The sequence below is a fragment of the Corvus kubaryi genome, unplaced genomic scaffold (genome assembly GCF_017639235.1).
Source record: "Corvus kubaryi isolate FWS band 111438036 unplaced genomic scaffold, C.kubaryi_AGA036_p1.0 37334, whole genome shotgun sequence".
Classification (NCBI taxonomy): domain Eukaryota; kingdom Metazoa; phylum Chordata; class Aves; order Passeriformes; family Corvidae; genus Corvus; species Corvus kubaryi.
This window is the reverse complement of record NW_024581108.1, coordinates 20429229-20445340: the sequence shown is the minus strand read 5'-3', so window position 1 is coordinate 20445340 and position 16112 is coordinate 20429229. Positions and strand designations below refer to the sequence as shown.

The following is a 16112-nucleotide window of genomic DNA, read 5'->3' as shown; positions in this document are numbered from 1 at the left end:
TGCGCGGCGCTCGGCCCATCGCCCCCGCGGCCCCTCCCTGCGCCGGCCGGGGAGCGCCCCGCAGCCGGCCCTGCCCGCCGGGTCCCGCCGAGCTCCCGGGCGGAGCGCGGGTGCGGCCAGGCCGGGCTCCCTGGGCCCCGCGGAGCGCGTCCCGCCGCGCTCCCCCCGCTGCCCTCACGGTGGGGGTGCCCTGTGACGGGGTGCCGGGAGAAGCTGCAGGGTCGTGCCGCCTGCCTCCGTCCGGCGGTCCTTGCCTTGGGACAGGCAAGGTACTGACTTTAAGTTCCGTGTGCTCTCAGTCCCTTAGAGACACAGCCCTCTGAAATTCATGAACCAACATGCTTGGCAGAAGACCTAAAAAGAGCCCTCAGGCAAAGGGCCAGGGAGCTGCAGTTGCAAAGCAGGTAAGGAGGGCAAAGGGCCAGGGAGATGTGGTTGCAGAGCAGGCAGGGAAACCTCCTACTCCCACTGCTCGTCAGGATAGTCTCGTTCAGACCTCTTGCTGCTGTTTTCCTGTAGAATCTCCCATGTGTCAATAACACTGCAGGATCATGGAAAAATTCAGATTGTGTGGTGCCTGTTTTCCTTTCTTCTCCTTTAATGCATTCTTTTGCAAGTAAATATCTGATAGGCAGCTGTGGAGGTCTTGTAGGAAAGGCACAGTGTTGTAATGCTGTAATCTTTGCATGAGACCTCATGACTCATGCTTACAGTATTTTCTTAGCCCAGCTATGTTGAGATTTAATAATAATTTCAGTAACTCTGTGGAGGTTTTCCTTACGTCTCTAAGAAAACAGAAGTAAGAACAGTAGTATATCAACTAACAAGTGACATATATGGGAGAATATAAAGGTGCTAAAAAAGAGAGTTAATTTTAATTTCCCTTTGTATAGTCATTATTTCATGTAACAGATAGACTGATAAGCCTATTCCCCTTTCCTGTAGATAAAAGTGAGTTTAGATGTATTTCTGTGTTGGAGTTTTTTCCATACTTATTTACTTTTGGATGTAGTTTCAGAAGTCTTGTGGAGAGAAACATGAATTTAGTCATGGTTGGCAGGTGTAGGAAGTCAGGCGACAGTGTCAAAATTAGAAATACAGTCAAGGCGAAATTCTGGGTAGAAAATTGACAGAAAAACAGGGTGTAGTTAGAGGTGAAGAATATGTTAGAACCAGAATGGAATTTCAGAAACCTTTGAAGGTAGAATAGAGGCAAGTAACAGGTGGAGTAACTGGTAAGTACATAGAGAAATGTGAAAAGGGATTGGAACAGGATATTAGAATAGAGAAAATAGCTAAAATGTTCTTTTCTGATGATTTCTTAGGAACCAGTATTTTCATAGTGAAAGCAGAATGCTGTAGTTAGTGATCCAAAATGTCACCATGGCTCCAGTGTGAAAGTTTGCATTTCTCAGTGGGAGAGATAGTGTATAACTTAGCTCATTTGAGCAAGGGAGAAGATAAAAGGTGAAAATATCTTTCCTCCTTCCAGGAAAAAAAACCAAACCTCACTCTGAAAAGATAGAGAGTAAATAAGGATCTGATTAATGTATTTTACTAATTTCTAATTAAATACAGTTAATTATTCAGCCTGTCTTACAGCATGGATGACTGTTTCTTGAAACAAATGGCTTGTTCGCTTTCAAATTAATTTAATTTAAAATGTTTTTTTGTTGTGTAGTGTATCAACTGCAAGCTTTTTACAACTTACTTTTTCTGTTATATTAAACATTTCTTCAGTGCTGCTAGTTTCATTGGAAGTGTGGCTTAAGGAATGGATTCGGACTTGGAGCTAGAACTGCTGGATTCTGTTCTTGACTTCATTGGTTGCTGCAGTTGCTTCACTGTCCACACTTGCAGTGTGGTAATGAACAGATCCTGTGTGCTTCTGATCTGTTCTGCACATTGATGAAAGGTCTATGTGTGTTCCATAGAACTTGAATCTTTATATCACCATTACAAATATTTCCTATTTAAGTCTTGTCCTGACCTTCTTTCTGTGCTAGCCAAATCTGCAAATACTTTAGTTTTGCTTTACAACTGGGAGATGGATAAGCCAGAGGGTGGCTGACTGATCTGCCCAGTGCCTTATGGAATGTCAGAGGCAGATCAGGGCTAAGAAACAAACAGCTGCTGATTTTGAATGCTGTTGCTGGTCTTTGGAACCAGTGTTTCTCAGCTATATGATTCTCATTCTCCTTTGAGATTGTAAAATGGTCCAAAGAAGGACACACAGAATTTCAGGGCAGTAGCCACCAGCACCTTGATTCCTACTGGGTTAAAAAAAATACTGTTACTCACATTAATTTATAAACTGACAGGTAACTTCTTGTAGCACTTCAGATCCTGGAGACAGAAGGGATTGCTAACCCTCAGAATAATGACAGCTGACTTTTTTCCGTATGCTGGAGAGAAGCTGAAGTGCTGCCTCCTTGGCCACTTGGTCAAGGATCCTTGTGAGGATCAGTAAGTCACCAGGGGTTTGTGCTTTAAAAAGTCTGAGGGAAGCTCCACATACCTCATAGGATGAATCTAATTCTGTTCATTCACGTTTATAAAAAAATCTTAGCATACTTCAGATTATTTTCTTTTTTTCTGGAGCAGTTAGTATCTTAACCAGAAATACAAAAACTGTGATAAAATGGCATTTTGAAGGAATACCTTTTAGACTGAGACCCCAGAGATTTTTTTTTTATGTACTTTGGAATGTTTTGCCACAAAAGTGTGAAAACCCCTACTATCATATTCTGATTACTGTTATTAATAATATTCCCTGAGATGTTATCACTTAGCCGATGGTCTGTGCCAACCAGTTTGATGGTTTACTCCAGTGCAGTGTGGGCATTGCTGGGTTTTAATGGCTGGGTTTGTGTGTGTGCTTTCTATGTGATTTAGAAACTGGTGGAAGAAGAAGGAGAAGAATAGTTTTGTGTATATAAATGTAGCTTCTTCAAGAGACAAGGGTGAAGTCTCTGCAGTGTGCACGTGTCAGACCTGTTGTGTGAACGATGAGTGAATATTTTTTAGCTTAGCTGTTACAGGCACTGCCCTGAACTTCCCTGATGGTATGTGTTCCATGAGGCTCAGTAAAACAAACATTTTAATCTACCTTGTTATGTCAGACTATTAAATAGGATTGATTTTAAGAAATTGTGTAGAGTTTTAAAGGGAATATTTGTGGGATATTAAGATTTATGTACCTTACACCAGTTATGGGTGCCTGGTATGCATTGTTGTGGAGATAGAAGTGGTATGATAGTGGGCTGTAAAAAAGAAAAAGAACAGAATTCAGAATGCATGAAAATCTCTAAATAATCCTTGCAGTGTGATGTTTTTGACTGTCATCTTTGTTCTAACTGTAGGGGTTTTTTATTATTCTTTATTGTTATTTTCCCTTGGCTCCAGCTGGGGCTGTTTGTGGATTTCAATCCTGAAGAGATGCTGCTGAGTGCAGAGGAAGGTGAGGATGACGGGGACCTTGAAGCAGAGCTTGCTGCTATCACAGGAGCAAAAGTAAAAGAAGGAAAACCAAAACCAAAGGTGAAAAGTAAGTTAAAGTATCTGAATTTTATTTACCTTTAATAAATTTATTTAAATTTATTATTTATCTAAACAGTCTTTAAATTTATCTAGATTTTTTTTATCACTGGTAGAAGCTGAATTTGCAACTGCTCTTTCCTTTGAAAGGTTTAATTTGTTACTCCACAAAAAACGTAGAAGTTTTTTTGTTCATGCTCTTGTAGACATAGGAAAAAGATCTCTGGTGGCTGGCCCATTTAATGACTAAATTAAGACATGCTTTTTTAGCATATGAAGTCATAAAAAGGTGTAGTAGGCGCTAGATGATTTCAGAAGGGAAATTGTGTTTCTTGTGGAAGGTGGGTTGTTTGTCATGTGGCTGTTCCTCTGTTTTTGTTTGAAGAATGAATTTGCATAATGAGCATTATATTTTTAGTTACTTGGAATCTGTAACCAAAATTTAATCCCCTTTTCAGAGGGAAATATTGATGCAGTAACTTGGAGAATCCTGTAGCTTGTGTTACACAGGCTAGAGTGTCTCTTGGAATGGATTATTACCGTTCTTAATACTTTAAACGTCTGTTAATTTTGTCTGGTAGTGTTTGCATGCAGCTCTGCAGTGTTTTACAGGATTGCTGTAATCTACCATAAAACAGGGCTGCATAAAACAGTGAGCATGCTCTGCCTCTGAGCAAGTCCATGTTTGTGGAGCTGCAGGGTGAGCTGGTTCAGGAACTCATCTGCAAAAATAAACCTGTGTTGTGGGAGGTTCTCAGCTGAACCAGGTTTGCTCCCTGCCTATCTGAGCACTGCTGTGGCTGCAAGGGAGGAGTGGCAGCCAGTGGATGAGGTGGGATGAGGAAAATGGAACCTACATTTGATTACAGGTGTTTGAGCAGGTCACAGGAAGGAAAGGTTAGTGCACCTACAGCCTTACTTGCAGTTCTGCAGTAATTTCCCTGTAATATTTGAAGGGGCTTCACATGGAGCAGCAAGGAAATGAAGAATTCTGAAATGTTTAGGCAAAGTGACTCAATAAAAACTGTAGCTGATAGTAAACAGAGGACATGTTTGTATCTGAAAATAAATTCTAAGTAATTTCCACTCTCCAAATTTCAAAATTTTAGTAAACATTTAAAGCTAATAAGCACAACAGCAGAACTTCTGCCATTGGACATAGGTTACTTGTGGCTAAAACATGCAGGATAATGTTTTGAGGGTGAATCTGTGTGTCAGGAGCTCCTGAACTGTTGTCAACTTTTCAAGTGCTGACTTCCCTCTCACCCTCATCATGTCACTTACTATGTTGTTTCAGTATTTTTATTCATAAGAGGAAAATGAAACTTCAGACAGTGCAGAATTAATATTTACTGTGCCTTCTAAATGTGTGGTTAAAAAAGGATTTTCCAAAGTAATGTGCAGCTATTCTCTTTTCCTGTTAGAATTGGAAGTGCATGGGTTAGAAGCTCATGGAGGATGAGCAACTGGGCAGCTGGCACTGGGACTCCTGAGACCTGGCCCAGTGCAGTGGTGAGGGCAGGGTGCTGGCCACTGCCTGGAAAGGAGGAGGTGCAGTAAGGACAGGGGAGAAACAGATCCTGTCTGGGAAAGGACAGAAAAAAGGGATCCAGTACAACTCATGTGCTTGGTTCTTGGCTGAACACGGGGTGCCATAATTCCCTGCAGGATTACATCCTGAAGCTCTGATTAGGTGTGGAGGAATGGACTGATCCTCCAGCAAAAGCTGCACTATTGGAACATCTTAAGCACAGAGATCCCTGCTCTCTCTGATAAGTTCCAGCTGGGCAGCCACTCAACGTATTTGAAATTGTGGCCTCACCTTGCTGCACTGGATTAGAGCTGAAAAACCATCTGAGGAGGCTTGATTAGATTTTTTGTGTCTGCTGGGGTTTTCTGTACAGCCAGTTGCCTTTGAATAGGACCTGCTAAGGGTCAAATCTATGAGCAACATGTTTGATACAAGTACTGAAGCACTGACAGGGTAAATTAGATTATTTGAACAGAAGCAACTTTGTACCTGGGTTAATTTTCAGCTGTTTCAGCAAATGCAGGGAGTGAATGGGATCTGTTTGAATTGACTGTAAAGCTCTGTCCTGGAGATCTGTATTTTCTGCAGCCTTTACTGCCACTGGTGAGTCACAGTCATGTGTCTGCATAGGGAAGTATCAGAGGCATTTACGTGGACAGTTGGGATTTGTGGGCAAACAGCCTCACCTTTGAGAGCATGTGGAGGAAGTTGGGAAGATGTGGTTGGCACAGGATGAAACACAGATGAGAACTCAGCAGTGAGGAGTTAAGTAGAGTTTTCAGGATGACGACCAGAAGCAAAATTGCAAAATGAAGGAGCCAAGAAAAATTTGGAAAAGGCTGAATCTCATCATCATGAGACAGCAGTGCAGAAAATGTGCAAGTGTCTTACTGCCTGCCTTGACTGTCACTCGCAGAAACACCAGTGCTGCTTTTCCTGGATGCTCACTTCCCAGTCTTTGCCCTTTATCCATCAATATACTCCCAGTTATCTATGACACTGTGCAGTAAGGGGGACACAGGACAGGAGGGCACTGCTCCCTTTCAGCTGGTAGCAGCTCCTTTAGGATTTGTACCCAGTGCCTGCATAACTGTTCTTTAGGGTTTATGGCTCCTTGGGATTTCCTTTTACAGCTCCTCTGCCCATGGATCATATTGAAAAGATGGCTGCAGAGTGTATGAAGGACCTGAATGAAGAAGAGGAAGAAGATGCAGATGATGAAGACTTGGAGAAAGATACAGACCTGTTGGTATGCATAACTGTTAGCAAAAAGTTTTAGTATGTACCTTTTGTATTTTTTTTAACAGAACTGCATTTAGCAAAAAAGTCTGTTAACTTTGTGGTGAGAAGCTAAAATATTGCAAAAGCATTCCATTACATGCAAGTCTTTGCAGGATCCATCCCCCTGCACACCAGAGTAAGAGAGTTTCCTAATGTTTATATGTGTGAGGGTCTTAGAGAATTGAGGGAAGAGCAGGAATCCCATTCCATGTCAGCTGCTGAAAGACAGCCAGGGACAGTCTCCTTAAAGTGATGTCTGCCACCATTTTGCTACTGCTTCAAGTAGTGCTTGGTCTGAGAGAACACCTCAGGAAAGTCTTTGTTGTTTCAGTGAGTGATCTAACTGGCAGGGTTTAGGGGAAGGAGTGTTAAGCAGTGGCTTTGACTGCTATTGCTAGTAGAGGCTTTTTGGAAATTTCAAATTTATGTTTGCATAATCTTTGTAAAAGGACTTTTCTGAACTTCTCCAGCTTCAGATCTCCAACCACAAACTTGTGTGGTGATCCTGGGGCTGCATGCTGGGCTGCAGTGTGGCTTTTCAGTGATATATGGAAGATGGTTTCATTTAAAAATAAAAAAGAAAATTAAATTTTGAAAAGACTGGAATAAAATATCTTCAGACTCTTCACTGGGTTTCAAGATTCATCCAAAGCTTTTGAAACTTGAGACTTGATTTTATATTTGTCTTTTGAGGACAGAGAAAATTTTGAGGAAAAGCCTTTTGTTGGCTTTTACTTTAGGCAGAGTTACAAGAAGTTCTGGGGGAGGAAGGTGAGACAGAAAGCTGTGAGGATGAAATGACAGCAACAGAGCCATCCCCAGCTGAACCAGAAGATGAACTACTTGAACTGCAATCACAGGTAGGAATGAACTTCATGTTTCTGACAGTTTTGCTGAATCGCTGTTGTCACATGGCTTTTATGAGGGTCATTATCAAGAATCTAGGGAGGCCTTGCCTTCTAAGGAAGGAAACACTACACTATTGCTGTTTTGTCTGAGGAAACCAGTACTATATTGATGCAGGTGATCCTTTTGCTTTGTTCCAAGGATGAATTTTGATGTTAGCATGGAATTGAAAAGGCAAAACAATTGGAGTCAAACATATCTTGTCCCTCATTATACAGAGGACCATGCAGGCTGCAGTTCAGGCTTCCAGAGTTCATATCTTCCCCCTAAGAGCATTGAGCAGTGTGCTGAAATTGTGAGGCATGTTATAACTCAGCATCTCTGACATACTTTTGGATTTTTTGCTCTGTAGCATTATCTGTCTCAGCTTAATTTGTCAGTCCTCATGCAGTCAAATGCTTTATTCAGTCACTGCATGTTTCTGTTGTGTGCCACAGATTCCAGTGCCCTTGTACATTGGGCCCATTAGTAAACGGGATTGAGAGGGTTTCTATAGAGATAATGGCAATAATTACATCAGGAGCCATCTGCAGGGCCTCTGTGGCTGTGGAGAGTTTGTAAGTAGCTGCTCATGACTTTGCTTAGGCTGCCTTTGTCACTGAATTAATTCCAGGCTGTAGCAGGAGGAAAAAGAGCTTTTGTAAAACCAGGCTGAAGCCCAGAAGGGAGCAAACTAGCATGTTTTGAAAATAAGAAAAGAATAAGTCAAGATTTGTGCAAAAATACCTCTTCACACCCTCTGTTGTGGGGGGTTTGAGAGACTTTACTGTTCTCCTCACCTACTCTCTGACCACATGGCTCCAATTACCCTGTGAGTGAGAGTTTCCCAAGTCTCTCCACCCATTCTTCTCTGTGAGGCTTTTGAGAGAGCCCAGAGGTGGATCCAGGGGCCGTTAGCACAGCACAAATGCTGCTCTGTTTTAGGGGCTGTTCCTTCGCTGCACTCTCAATTCACGGCAGTGTATGTGTAGAAGAGGAGTGTTTGTTTTTCAGTGCAGTGGGAAAACTCGTCTAGTTGGATGAAATAAGTTTTCTTGATTTGTTTTATTGTTTTTTCTGAGACCTCCTCACTTCCTGCTGTTACCAGTGAGCTACAACAGACACTTGAGGGGAGAATTGCTGACTACAGGACGGCAATTTCTAACGCGAAGGAGTCCGGGGAAAGTGCCAAAATACGGCGATACGAGAGAGGCCTAAAGGTGAGTTGGGATCTTGGGATGTGAGGGGGAGGCAAAGTCAGCTCTCTGGAGGGTGGTCTTCCCAGGTGTGTGAGTTTGTTGACACGGGAGCGAAATCTTCCTGTTCTGCCTGGTGTTACTTTAAAAACGTTTGTTGTTACTGGCTACCCACCCGATAGGGCAAACACACAGATAAAGTGTAGCTTCCGCTGCCTTTTGTGCATCAGCTTTGTTTCTGTTGAATGTGGCAGGTGATAGCTGGAGGCAGGGTTTGTGGTAGGTGCTGAAGTTAAACCCACCTGCCTGAAAATGAATTTGACCTGTGGTGACTGCTTAAGTGTTACCTTAAAGCAAAGTTTAGGAGCTTTCCTAGCACATACACCATGCAGTTCATCACTGCTGCATTCCCTTAGGTACTAACCTTCCATTTACTTCTGTCAGACAAAGGGAGGTGGCCTTTCCCTGTGTGTGTTGGCTGTGCTTGAAAAGGAACAGAGCAGGATTTTTGATTCAAGCAATAAAAAACTGCAGTAAAGAGCAGTTTCTCCAGCCTCTCGTGGTTCCAGGCAGGTGGCGTGCTTGCAGTGAGCTGCAGTGCTTGTTTACTGCTGGGCAGGGCCTTTCTCTCCCCATTGCTTTCAGCTGCTCTCCTGCATCACCTCAGGCAGCAGCAAAGCTGTACAGCTCAGGGCTGTGCACTGGGGGAGGATGTAATAGCTCACTGGGTACCAGGTGTCTCGGGGTACAAAGGGAACAATTGAGGCCAAACTCTGGGGAGGAAAAGCACAATAAAAAAGTCTCTGTGTGTGTTTACTGCCTGGCAGCTCTGACAGGAATGTGCATGAAACCACCTGGCCTTTCTGGGAGCCACAGGGTTGGGCAAACCAGCTATTCCATCCAGTAATGATCTTAGTGCACTGTGCCACTTCCTTTATTTCTCAGGGTAGGGAGTTTCCCTGTGCCTAAGCAGTGTAACTAAGGGTAATAGACCAGATCTCACTTCACAGCTCACAGCTGCTTAATTAGCAAAATGACATGTCAACAAATGGTCTGGAGTTCTCTCTTGTATGTAGTTCTTGTAACTGTGAACTTTAAGCTCAGTGTTTAATTCCACTTGCAGTCAGTCTGTCACCCCCACGTGGAGAAGAGGGAGCTGCCTGTGGGTTGCTGTTCTGAACCCCAATCTCACATGCAGTCATTTCAAAGTATCTCTGCCACTATTACTCAATAGGTCAAACAATTCCATGGCTAAAAAAAATAGCAGTGATTCTGGCACTGATGAGATTTTGTTGTTATCATTCTGTGCTTCCATTTCAGTTTCTGTGGAAGATGAAAGAACTAAAACTTTTGTTTTGGCTTGAAGTGCATGGTGGTCTTTTGTCTGAACCTCAAATAAAATTTAAAAAATAAAAATACCAAGGAAGGTAGTATTTGGTGTGGAGGAGGAGTTTTAAAAAAGTGAGCAGCAGTTAACCCAAGTTAGAGATGGTGAGAGCTTCTTATCCTGGGTGGTGAGCAGAAGCTCCATTTCATTTGTTAGTATTTAATGGCTTTTCTCATTGCATTGAACAGGTTTGCAGACCCCTTCCTTCCCTGGATCCATGTAGGCAGTGACATTTCAGAGTAGCATATTTTATTACATTTTAAAGACACACAGAATCCATCTACAGTTGGTATAAATGGCTTCTTGGTGACTCTGTGACAAAGCTGAGTGGATCACATCAGCTCTCCAATAATTCTGGGTGCTGAGGTACCTGCAGTTACCTGGTTTGGGTAACAAGGCCTTTTCACTGTGTTGCTCTGGTAGCTGGACACCTTCCACTGGCACTGAAGTTCTCCTTGCAGACAAACAGGGAGCTGAAGGACAGCAGTGTGTGGTGGTGTGTGTGACAGATGCTGTCATGTATAAGGGGATGAATTTGTCTTCTAATGATTTTATGCTAGTACTATGTTTGATGAAAATGCCTATTGACTCTGTTGTTCTTTCTGTGCCAGACACTGGAAACCATGCTGGCTGCAGTGAAGAAAGGCAAAAAAATCAATGAGGAAGAAGTGCCACCTCCTGTTGCAACAGGAAAGAGTTCTTCTTGTGTACCTCAAGCCATGGGAGCAGAGCTAGAGAATTCAGGAGATTCACCAGAGAATAAAGCTGAGTCTGCTGCAGATGATGAGCAGAAGGCCTCTCCTGAGGCCAGGGAGCATTTGGAATCAGAGTCTCTGCAAGGTCGTGCTGATCCTACTGTGGAAACAGGTACTGTGATCTGAGAGGAGAAGCAGTTGCAGCCCTGTTTTAATGGTGCATCTTCCCTGATGTTTGTGTTGTGTAGCAAAGCACTGCTTGTGTTGGAATTTGCCTGCTGAGTGTCTCAGAGTTGTCCATGGAATGCTGAGTTTCTGGCAGTGGAATCAGCTGTTGTTTTAGAGCTCTTCTGTGCACTGGATCAGTATCCTTAACTTTTCCTGTGCCTCAGTTTCCCCTTCATTATTTGACAGGTGGAATTCCAGCCTTTAAAGAGTTTTGAGATACCGACTTAAAGACCTAATATTTTTTCTTTAAATTGGGAAAAGTGGAATTGTTAATGTTAGGTAGAACTTCTGGAGAGTCCTACCTAAAGAGGAAAAAGGATATTTGTAAAGTGGCTGTTGTGACTTAGAGCAAAAGGGGACAAATGTGAGTTTGCATGGATGGATGTAGCAAGGGATGCAAATCTTGCATGCTCTATGTGAATCTCAGCATTGTTTCATTCTCCCAGATCCCCAGCACAGCAGCACACGAGCAATCCTACTTATGAGGCAGAAGGAGTACAAATTAGCAGCTCTGAAAGCCAAGCAGCAAGGGGACCTGGAGAAAGCAAAGGAATACATGAAGACAGGCAAGGTATGCACTCCAGAAATCCTGAATGCTGAATATACCCTATGCTGTACCTACATGCATTAAATATTAGATACTTATTGTGGTAGCTGGCAAGTCTTGGACAGACCAGAATAAAACTTCTGTTTTTTCTGTGTTAGAAATTTAATGTGGTGTTGGAAGCTTTGGACAGTGGGCAGCCAATAGACCTCCAGAATATGCCTCCATCTCCTCAGGGTAAGGCTTGTCTTAAGGAAACCTTTTCAGAAGTCTATGTTGTAATGGAATGATTCTGCATTTGATTGCAAAACTATTAAAAGAACTGGAGATCATTTAGGACTGAGGTTCACTGCATGTTCACAGTCTAATCAAGACCAATGGAGAGAAGTGAGGTATCATTACTTATATTGAAGTTACTGTCTGTGAATTACAAGGTCAAACAAGTATTGATGTCTGATATTCCTGGTTTTATAAGTATAGGTAATAGCAGCCAGTATTTGAAGTGGAAGGGAAAGAAGGATAATGGCACTTTTTTTTTATTTTACTGTAATATATTTGGTGGTGTTATGTGCTTCAGCTAAAGTTTATAGCATTCAGATTAACAAACAGATTGCAGTGCACTGAAGTCTAATTTTTAAAGCAAGTTATCAATATTGAAGATACCTCAGTCCTGATAAGAGAGAATTGGGTGTTTTTTTAAGTAGATGCAGTATCCCCACCAATAATTAATACTTGATCTGTGCAGCCCAGTGTTTTAAACAACTTACTTTAGTAGATTATTTTATTCTAAGAAACTAAATGACAGATTATTTCAGTAAATCATAAGATTCAGGAATCAAGCTACTGATCACTAAATGGCATTGCAGAGAAACTTCACCCAGGGCATAACCTTGCCTTAAAAAGTGCAAGATTTTTGCAGCAAATAATCTTGTTGTTTTCTGAAATACACAATGTTATACAATACCAGAAACTGGAGTTTCTGATTAGATGATATGAGTTTCTTCCCTTTTCCAGCACATCTTTTGTTACTAGAATATTTTAGTCAATTAGCAGACTTGTTCACTCTTTCCATCTGCCAAGATACCAAGTTATATTTTGGGGAGGGAATTCTTAGAATACTTGAGCTACTTTTACTTCCCTTTTTTCCAACTTAAGCAGCCTTAACCTAAATTAAATCAGCATTTGAGACTTTCTCTTATAAAGTGTGTTCTGTGAATAATGGGAACCTTAGACGTAGCTAGCCATGGAGATACTGTTTGGAAGCCAAAAAGCTTTCAGGAAGAGGACGTGATCAAATTGATGGTTTTCTGAGTGACATGCAGCAGTAACTGCTGTGTGTGGAACATGCTGTGAAACTTCCTGCTTTTCTTGCTTTGCAGATCTTGAAAGCTTAGGACACGTACAAGATGCATCCAAGCAAAAAGTACCAGCTCGGGTGGAAAGTTCCCAGGATCTTGCAACACCTGAACCTCAGACCCAAGAAGCTTCAGGTAGGACTAGTGCATTTCTCTAGTAAGTCTTGAAAATAGCACAGCTGGGAAGCACTTTAAGGTCTGAACTCTCCCACTGTACTGCAGCAGGACTGAATAAACCTAGCTAATGTTCCTGCATATTGTTTGCTGCTGATCCAATCTACTTTTGTTCTGGATCAGAGATGGAAGTAAAAGTTAAACTTTCTTTAGAACAGCAGTGTTCATAGTGGAACTTTGCTGCGATGTTCTCTGAGAAGGTGAGGAAGGGGAAGGAGAAGGCAGCCTGTGTGTTTGGACACCTTTATGATGTGACATTTCATTGTGTGTCTGGTTTGCAGAGTCCCTGCAGCAGCCCAAGACAGTGCTGGAAGCGCTGCAGCAGCGGCTGGAGAAGTACAGAGCAGCAGCAGCTCAGGCTAAAGCCAGCGGGGACGATCGGAAAGGCAGGATGCATGAGAGGATAGCCAAGGTAAGACTGAAGTGTGGCTCTTTGCATCCAGCATAGCTGTTTGAGTTAGTCCTCTTGCTGAAGACTTTTTCAAGGTCGAAATAATTTGTGTATTGTCTGTCTGTTTGGAAAGAGGTCCAGTGGGGAAGCTGGAAAGCATTCGGAGGAAGACATAGAGACAATGCACACGTTGTAGTAAAATACTGAGTCTTGTGCAATGTTTATGCTGGTTGCTAATTCATAGTCAGCTCTATTTTATGTCTTACTCAGTGCCTTTGATTGCAGCAATACCAGGATGCCATAAGAGCCCATAAGGCAGGGAGAAAAGTGAATTTTTCTGAGCTACCTGTTCCTCCTGGTAAGTGTGAATGTAGAACATCCTAATACCTGAACTTTTGTGTACCTGCTAGGCTCTGAAGGGGCTGTGCAAATATTGCCTCCTCATCCTGTGGAACAGCTCCTCCTTTTTCTCAGTGAGTGGCTGGCCTTGGTGTTCAATGCTATCGGGAAACTTTTCATTAGTATGCTCTCAAACACTGACTCAAGTGAATATTCCTGCATATTGACTGCCTGTTTGACAGTATGGGAACTTAAAATTGGTAGTATTTGAAAAGTTAACTTAACCATGGGCAGGTGCTAGAAAGGTTACCTGTCTGTCCTCTGTGTCAGCCCTCTTAGAGGAAAGACTAAACTTGGGTTATATTGGCTTCTTAGCTTTGCTGGAAGGAGGTTTTTAAAAGGGAAAAAAATTTTCCTGATGTCCCCCATACTGTTGATTCCTTCCAGGAGCCTCAGAACTTTATATCTAATGAATATCTTTTTGAAACACCTTGTAACATCAAATCAGTATTGCAGCTCTCCTGGTCTGTAAGAGTCTGCAGAGATAAAGCAAATCATGCCCATGGTCACACTGAGACAGTAACAGAGGCAGCAGCTGAGCCTGTTTCTTGAGACACTGTGTCCTGTTTATCTTCTTCAGAACGCAGAGTGCTGTGTCTGGAAAAGTTTGGGCAAGGTCGTCTGTGAATGCTCTGCCTCTCATTTGCATGATACCATTTCTCCCCTAGGAAACATCTTTCCTTTTATCTTGGGCCTGATGTGTTCTTCTGAAGGATACATGAAGCACTGCCAAGCTGTGCCTGGGTTTTTTAAGTTAGAGAATAGAGGTGGACCTTGTGGTATTTTTGTCACTGTCAGATGTGGCAATGGCAAGCACTGCAGTGATAGTAAAGTAGGCACTGCCAGCTTTGTCAGGTCACATATGGCTTTGGAGGTTCTCTGCTTTGAAGCTGTCCCTGAAAGGCAGTTGAGCATCCCTTTTTCCAGAACATGATCCCTTTCTTGGTAAATACCAGTTTCTGTAAGAGTGAGGTACTCCATATTTATACCTCTGGAAATATGGGGAACTGTTCAATGTCCTTGCACATTGGCTGTGTGTTTTTCTGCCATCATTTAGAGGCCAGACGAGTTACATTGAAGGCAATTGTCAGGCAGTCACTGAAACCAGCAGTGAAATTACCTTGGGATAGCAGTGCATTTCATGGCATCTGGGTGGTGACGAGTACCAGCCTTGAACTCTTTGGAAACAGAAATGCTGCTGAGCAATGGATCAAATGGCACACGGGGCAGCAGCACAGGATTCTCTGTTCTTCCTGCCTGAGTACCTCAAACTTGTGCTGTAGCAGCCATCTCTACATTCAGCAGCAGTTTAGTCACTGTTTCTTAACACTTCTCATGAGACTGGCAGCAAGAATACTTGCTATATATTAAATGAGAGAAATCTTAGCAAACATTTTATGGTAGTGGCTCTGGGTCTCTGTTCTGACACTAAAGCTGGCACTTTGAAGTCACTCTGAAGCTGACACTAAACTGATCATGTGGAAGTGAGAGATTATCTTCTATCATCAAGCCTTCCTCCCATCTGTAAAAGGATAACAAAACAATGAAGGGCATTATTCTTCATACACTTCTCATTTAACTCCTGTGATTCTGCCTTAGTTTGCAATCTCTGCATTGCAGTAGCTTTTCAGCAGAGGCTGAGCGTGTTACCCAGCTGTCAGCAGTGGATTGTTTATTACTCTGGGGGTAGCACTGATTTTCTGCTGGACTGTGTGCCTGCTGAGGTGAGGCAGAAATGAGAGGGCAGAAAATGAGACTAAATTCTTTGCTGGTTCTGGGTGCATCTCTGCTACTGAAGTCTTGAGTTTGTGAGGTTCCTTGGCTAGCTGCCAGTTGCTCAGCTTGGAAAACTGCTCAGTTATTGCATGATGTTACTATCATCCCCTTAAGCTGGGTATCTGTGAGAGATCTGATCTTAAATCCACCACTCAGACTTGATGTAGCATGGCTTTGTGGCCTTGGCCTCAGTCTAATTAGACTGAGTTCTAAAATATATTAGACAATAGATATTTGGCTAGAAACACATCTATAGTAAACAAGAAATATGGAAGACATACCATAGGGCTTATGCAACTCTCTTCTGTGTCCTTTCCTTCACAGGATTTCCCCCTCTTCCTGGTGTTGCAGCAACGGATGGTGGCAGTACAATCGCTGCTGTTCTGGAGAGTGCTAGCAAGCTGGCAAACATGGAGGAGAATGATGAAGAGGAGGAGGTTAGTGTTTCCTGGTAGGATGTGTAAAAGTTCAGTTGCCATCTTTTGTGGCACGCAGAGATGAGGCCATTGGGTTTCCAGGTAATGGTACTGAGGTGAAATACATTTCCCAAAAGTCTGATCTCAGTAGTAATTTCAGTTTGCTTTATAGTATAGGGGAGACAGAGAGATGAGATGTTATTACAGTCCGTACCTACAGAGTCTGTGAGTGCAGGGTTTGGCTCTTTCATAGCTGTCTTGTATGTAGATTTTATTTTCAAAGCAAACACTTCAGATCCTCACCACTCCTTTACATT

At 42.6% G+C, this 16112-nt stretch overlaps 1 protein-coding gene across 3 annotated transcripts in view; it reads left to right on the top strand.

Moving 5' to 3' along the window:
• The first annotated feature begins 133 nt into the window (after positions 1-133).
• Positions 134-16112, top strand: part of CC2D1B (coiled-coil and C2 domain containing 1B) — a 28105-nt gene continuing 12126 nt past the window's right edge. Inside the window, exons 1-12 of one of the 3 annotated variants that reach the window (XR_006016506.1) lie at positions 134-404; positions 3406-3547; positions 6202-6317; positions 7090-7209; positions 8317-8454; positions 10429-10684; positions 11187-11311; positions 11446-11521; positions 12664-12774; positions 13095-13225; positions 13490-13562; positions 15704-15816. Coding sequence is in view for 2 of the 3 variants with exons in the window: in XM_042030697.1 (XP_041886631.1) it covers positions 339-404; positions 3406-3547; positions 6202-6317; positions 7090-7209; positions 8317-8454; positions 10429-10684; positions 11187-11311; positions 11446-11521; positions 12664-12774; positions 13095-13225; positions 13490-13562; positions 15704-15816 (1467 nt within the window). In the remaining variant the exon portion in view is untranslated. Of the gene's footprint in view, positions 405-3405; positions 3548-6201; positions 6318-7089; positions 7210-8316; positions 8455-10428; positions 10685-11186; positions 11312-11445; positions 11522-12663; positions 12775-13094; positions 13226-13489; positions 13563-15703; positions 15817-16112 lie in introns of those variants that run through there. The other 2 variants (XM_042030697.1, XM_042030698.1) reach the window with 2 other exon arrangements.